Consider the following 6,629-nt stretch of genomic DNA (forward strand, 5'->3'; position numbering starts at 1 on the left):
GCGCGTATGACCAACTTACAGATTTCAGTCAGTGGGTATATTTTTGGTGGATTTTTTAGTACGTTTGATTTGATGAGATTATAGTATGGTTATCAGTTGATGTTTATATTATGATCTTGAGATGATAATTTACGACCTTATGTGGATGTTTCATTTTTTGGCTATAATGATATGATGTTATCTTGTGAATAATTAAATTATATGAATTTGATTTTTGATAAAAATGTATAAATGAAAAGGTATAATTATTTTCGAACTTCTCCACTCGTTGAGATATCAACTCATATATTTTTTCGCGTTTTTTTTATCAGACATCAATTGAGTATTTGGGCACCTTTTGGGATTGAGCCTTTGATTTTGGAGTCAGAGCCACATGACAGAGTTTACTAGTATGACTCACTTCATAGAGCATGTAGTCATTGTTTTGGGTCACATGTTCATGTTCTTATGTGATTTTACATTACTTGTAGATAGTTATGGGGCTCACTTTACGTTTGTATCCATGTGTACATTTCATATAATTATCTTGGTAAAAACTGAGATTTCGACTTATCTTTATTGTGTTGTGTTATATTATGATATTTGTACATTGTAAATTACAAGTTCGTTAGTCCTATTTATAGAAGAGATAATGCCGACATTTTGTTAAGAAATATATCATAAAAAGTTGCATACTGTAGTTGTAGTAGCCATGGTGGGGGTTCCGACCCTTAGTTGGTATTTATTATCGGTGTATGCCACGTTTCGGGTCCAGTAGTGCTACACGGGGCTGGGCATGTCAAATGTTTTGCGAATGGGTAAACCTTTTTTTACCCTTTTAGTTATTTGCTCAACGGAGACTTTTTTCTTATCCTCTATAACTAATATTTGTAGGTTTTTGTTATTGATGAATCCATCCTTCTTGGAGAAGTTTGAGAATTTCAATTCAGACTCATCAATCGGGTTTTACTGCTCATTGATTAAAGTTATGTCTACAAGGAAATTTGAATTTGGATGTGCCAAAAGAAATAAAAAAAAAGGAAGGAAATGTTTGAAAAGTTGATTAAGTCTCAAGAGGGAGCAATTGATAAATTTTTTTATAGTTAAATGAACACATAACGAAGACAGTTATTGGATAAGAGTTTAATGAGAATGATAATATAAATAATACAATTGAAGAAAAACATTGTTGATGAATGAAGATGTATTTACTGACAGAGATAATGAATAATTTTTCCTTAACCTTATTGATCCAATAAATTGGGAATATATATATGTATATATATATAAGCGACTTAATTGTAATGAAAGGTCTTGTAAGAGAAAATAATATGATTTTTTCGAAAGATATAGCAAATCAACACTTCTCATCTACATATTACGTTCGACGATTACCTAATGGAAAGAAGCATGATTAAAAATGGTTGGTATATTCAAAAAAAGTTCGAATAAAGGATTTTGCTTTTGTTGTAGATTATTTAAGAATGATGGAATCAAAACTCAACCAGCACATGATGGAGTAAAATGATTGGAAAAACATTGGTAAAAAACTTAAAATGCATGAAGTAAGTTGTGACCACATCAATAACATGAATAAATGGATAAAAATGAAATTAAGATTTGAAAAAAAAGTAAAACAATTGATAAAAGTGTGCAAGAACAAATCCGTAGAGATAGAGAATATTGGAGACAAGTATTATTGAGAATAATATCTGTGGTAAAAACTCTAGCATAAAATAATTTAGCATTTCATGAGGATAATGAGAAGATATACCTAGAAAATAATGGTATCTTCTTAAGCATAATTCAAATAATTGTTGAGTTTGATCCTGTAATGCAAGAGCATGTTTGTTGAATAATAAATAAAGATGTTCATTATTATTATCTAAGACACAATATCAAAAATGAATCGATACTTATGCTAGCAGGTGCGATAAAAAATATAATCATTAAGAAACTCAAAGATTCTAAATACTTTTATGTTATACTTGATTGCATCCTGGATACGAGTCATGAAAAACAAATGTCTATAATATTGAGGTGTGTAGATTTTTAAGTAAGTCCAGTGAAGATTGAAAAATTCTTTTTTGGTTTTTTATTGGTGGATGATACATGTGATAAGGGACTTTTTGGTGAACTTATGGATATTTTGCATAATTTAGAATTTGATATTGATAATGTAAGAGGTCAAGTCTATGATAATGGTGCTAACTTAAAAGGAAAACATAAAGAAGTTCAAAATAGACTACTACAACTAAATCTTAGAGCATTATACAGTCCTTGTGGGTGCCATAATCTTTATCTTGCACTTTGTGATATGACCACTTGTTGTTCAAAAGCTAAATATTTCTTTGGGGTGGTGTTACGTATATATACTTTATTTTCATCATCTACTAAACGGTGGAATTTTTTTAAAGAGAATGTACATGGTCTTAGCCTTAAGCCCTTGTCACAAATTCATTGGGAAAGCTATATTGAAAGCGTTAGAGTGATAAGAATTCAAGTTCCGTAGATAAAAAAAAAAAGCTTTACTTCAATTGGCAAATGTTGATGATCCAAAGACAAGTAGGGTGGAGTTTTTGGCAATATATGAAATTGAGAATTTTGAATTCTTACTTGGTATCGTTTGGTACGCAATGTTGAATAATTTTAACAGAGTAAGCAAACATTTTGCAAGCAAAAGACATGTATATTGATATTGCTATAGACCATTTAAAGGGCTTATTTCATTTTTCAAAAGTTATAGATAATCTGGATTTTGAATCGACCGTGGTTGATGCTAAAGAGATTGCAAGTAAATTAGAAATTGAACCGATGTTTTGTGAAAAACGAATTATAGACAAAAAAAAAATTTGATGAGATTTCTTCTGAAGAGATAGCACAAATAGTTGAAGAATCTTTTAAAATCAATTATTTCATATATATAGTGGATCAAGCTCTATCATCACTTCAAAATAGATTTGAGTAGTTTAAAAAATATGATAATATTTTTGGATTTTTATTTGATTTGAAAAGACTTAAATATATTGATGATAGTTTGAAGTGTTCTTGCATTAACCTTAAAAATTACTTAAAGCATAATATGATTTATGGTATTGATGGAATATAATCGTTTTATGAGTTGAAAGTTCTAAGGGAACTAATATCTGCAAAATTTAGAAGAGCAATTGATGTGTTGGATTACATTAAAAGAATGAATTGTTGGTCTGCAAATACTTGGATTATTTATAGAGTATTATTGACTATTCCTGTCACAGGAGCCTCAGCTGGAAGAATATTTTCAAAGTTGAAGTTGATTAAGTTTTATCTTTGATCAACAATGTCACGAGAGTGATTAAATGGATTAGCTATGTTTTCTATTGAAAGAAATAAGCTGGAAAAACTTGATTTTAGTAGTTTGATTACTGATTTTACATCTCAAAATGTGAAAATGTTAAATCTTATGCTAGCTTAATTTCTCGGGTTGTGAGATGAGTTTTATTTTGCTACTCTATCTTTTGAATTGTTTAAAGTCTTCTTTTTAATATAAAAGTGTTAAGTATTTAAATATTATTACACTTGTAAAATAAAATATTATTTTAAAAGGCCTAATAAAAATTAATCACCTAGGGCCTCTAAATTCTCAAGGTTGGCTTGTTCACATGACCCAAAATGCTCCTATCTCGAATGCGACATATTAATATGCATTAAGCTCATGTTTGATGGCCATTATTTAAGAAACATAAAGTTTTGAATGGTAAGTTTTTAGAGAATGTGTGTTTGAAAAGTAGGGAAAAGTTTTGAAATTTTAGAGAATGTGTGGTTAATATAGTGAATATGCATTAGGCCCGTATTTGGTGAACATATGAATATGCATTAAGCCTCTTGAGTGATTCTTGAATTATCTTGTTTGATCTTCTTCAAATCCAAGTAATTAAAGTACGAAATATGTGGAATTAATGTTCCGTATAAAAGTTTCTCCAAATCTCTAAAAAGAATCTCTCCTTTTGAATATGCATTTTTATGTGCAGGGATCCCCTAAGCTTCCTCTTTATAATTATAGATATAAGTCAAGAATTAGATTTAAAAAATAAAAAAAAGTTGTGCCTAATTGCCTTTCTAGAAGAGATTGAACAAAATAAGGAAACCAAATCTTTTCTACTATAATGGCATCCCAAGAAATTAAGTTGCAGGTGCTAACAGTCTTGAACTTGCAATTGCAAAGTGATGCTCTTTTCAATCATCACGAGTATGATTTTTCCGTGTTGCACTTTGGTCCCTAGATTCCTTCTTTTATTCAACTCGAGTCCCTTCCTAATTTTATTTTTAGTCCTTCATCTTTAAATTCTCATAATTTAATCCTTATAATCCGAAATTGATTTGATGCAAGTTTCGTGAGTTTGTGATTGGATTACCTATAATTGACACTTTCTTTACGATGATTCCTCCACTTTTTACATCACGAAATTATACTCTACGATAGGTGTGATCTCCTCCCCCAACTATGCTTACAGTTCACCTAGTCATTGCTTCCACCATTTATTTCGTTCATTGATTCGTGGAGGGTAAGAATAAGCTCTCTTGATGGCCAGTTCATGCCATATTCTATTAATTGGTTTGTTTTGTTGATGTTATGTCCTCAAGAATTTTGGTTTGTTGGAAAAAGGGACATGGATTGTCCATATGGGATGACCCGACCTACAATATATTAGAGTGAGTTGGAGAGAATGGTCTAAATTAACCCTTAACATTCCTCAACTCTCCAATAACTTACACAACTTGTCTTGGATAGGAAGATAAAAAAGAAATAGTATAAAACGGATATTTTCCTTCAATTGTGATCGAGATTTGGACTATATGAGTATAACACTAATGCAGATTTTGGAGTTTGAAAAAGTAATGTAATTCAACTACGTAGATTTTCAAGTAAGAATTCTTAAAACAAATTTATGTTTAAACACGTGGTAAATTCTTTCATTGTAATCAAAACCTATAAGATTGTTCTCCTTGCATTTTATCCTGCCGGAAATTATTGATTCTTCAGGTGAAAAATGCTAGTATGTAATTTTTGTTGAAGTTTTAAGCATCTTTAGTGACATGTCATAAAATATACAATAGTAAATAAGAAATTCGTACAATATGTTTTTTTCATGATATATATCATATCTTCAAAAATTCATTAATTTTCATTTTTGCATCTGTGAAAAAATCGAACCCCTAGTTAATTTTGCAAAAAATTTAAAAAATTTACTGTCTTCTGTTTATTGATCTTTGTGTGGTAAGATTGATGGTTGGAAAGGTCTTCCCATGACTTTTCAACCATGTAAAGAACTCTAAACTCAAACTTAAAACAAAAAAATGTATGATGATTTGAAATTTAGGTCGAATTTGGTGAATTTCGAAAAAAACAAATTGAAAAAATGAAGAATGTAATTTTTCTCCATTCTCTAAAATTTTTGAATTTCAATCACACCATTGAACTTAGAATATCGAAAGTAGGAGGACTAAAGAAAGAAATTGGTGGAAATATGTCTTCACGACAGCGAGTGTAGCTCATACTCCGTGTGTGTGAGTGGGGGCACCACACTTTTTAAAAAAAAAATGTTTTTTGCAATATTATTATCGCCGTGTGATGGTCCATGGTGGGTTTGAATGTAATTTTGAAAGTTACATTTTGGTCTCTATAATTTTTTATATTTCTAGGATCTTGTTGATTTGAGGCCTAAATAACATAGTTCATTTGCTCACAACTTCTCCTTTAGTAGCCATCAAAGTCACGAGATCAAAACATAACTTTTCTAGTAGAGAAATGATTGGTTTGTCCCTTGCGTGTATAATTGTAGTGTTGAATGATTAACTTGTATTGTTAAGTTGGATGTCAAACTTTGTGTTGTGCTTAAATTGTGACTTGACCTAGTGAGTCTGTCCATCAATCACTCATATGCTTCAACGTCTTCCAGTTCCATGCTCTCCATTTCTTTATTCCAATTTACCTTATTAGTTTCTTGTTTCAACTGCTCACTATGTTCCTCAAACCTAAACCATTAAGCCTTACTTTTGATAACCGCTGCATATTTTACCCACTCGATATTTGGTTGTCGAGAATAACTCAGTTCTCAATAACCAAAATAAATCTTAGAAACCAATTGTTGAATGATGATGGATCTTGACATCCAAATATCAAGTGGTGGTGGTGAAGAAGAAGGTTAAAAAGACGAAGTAGGGGGGGTTAGGGTTATGGCTTCAATATAGAATATGCTTTTGATCAAATTCAAATAGATATATGATTTTGACAGCATAAGAAAGAAAGGTGTATGAGTTTCAAAAGATTATGAAAAGGGAGGCAAGATATTCAATGGTCTATATTTGATCAAGTACAAAGAAGATGAAGAAGAAGAAAATTCATCGATTGGAAGTAGCATACCTCTCACTTGATGTGGGTGGTGGTGATGATAGCGAAGAAGAGGAAATAGGTAGGGTGAGAATATTTTACATTAGAAAGATAGTTTACTTCACCATTTTTTTTTTCAAATGCTACTAGATTCTTTTCCAATGCATCTTTAGAAATGGAAATTTAGACCAAATTCCTCTTGAATGAATAGCTCTTGACTTCCATAGTTTTTGATACAATCTTGACAAGCATTTCAAGGTATTTATAGAATTTAAAAATT

General features: G+C 30.6%; 1 protein-coding gene across 1 annotated transcript; it reads left to right on the top strand.

The window, feature by feature from the left end:
• The first annotated feature begins 691 nt into the window (after nucleotides 1–691).
• LOC111411125 lies at nucleotides 692–3,292 on the top strand. Its single transcript, XM_023041686.1, has 4 exons — nucleotides 692–717; nucleotides 874–964; nucleotides 2,102–2,345; nucleotides 3,108–3,292. Exons 1-4 carry the CDS (start codon nucleotides 692–694, stop codon nucleotides 3,290–3,292), a joined length of 546 nt encoding a protein of 181 aa, XP_022897454.1.
• The last annotated feature ends 3,337 nt before the right edge of the window (nucleotides 3,293–6,629 follow it).

This window comes from Olea europaea, chromosome 15, assembly GCF_002742605.1.
Source record: "Olea europaea var. sylvestris chromosome 15, O_europaea_v1, whole genome shotgun sequence".
NCBI lineage: Eukaryota > Viridiplantae > Streptophyta > Magnoliopsida > Lamiales > Oleaceae > Olea > Olea europaea.

Excerpts from the sequence above, each read along its gene's own strand:
- LOC111411125 (XM_023041686.1), top strand. The coding sequence starts at position 692 with ATGGTGGGGGTTCCGACCCTTAGTTG. Across the intron at positions 718-873 it reads GGGGTTCCGACCCTTAGTTG|GTTTTTGTTATTGATGAATC; the intron begins GTATTTATTATC and ends TAATATTTGTAG. Across the intron at positions 2,346-3,107 it reads TTTCTTTGGGGTGGTGTTAC|TTCTAAGGGAACTAATATCT; the intron begins GTATATATACTT and ends ATGAGTTGAAAG.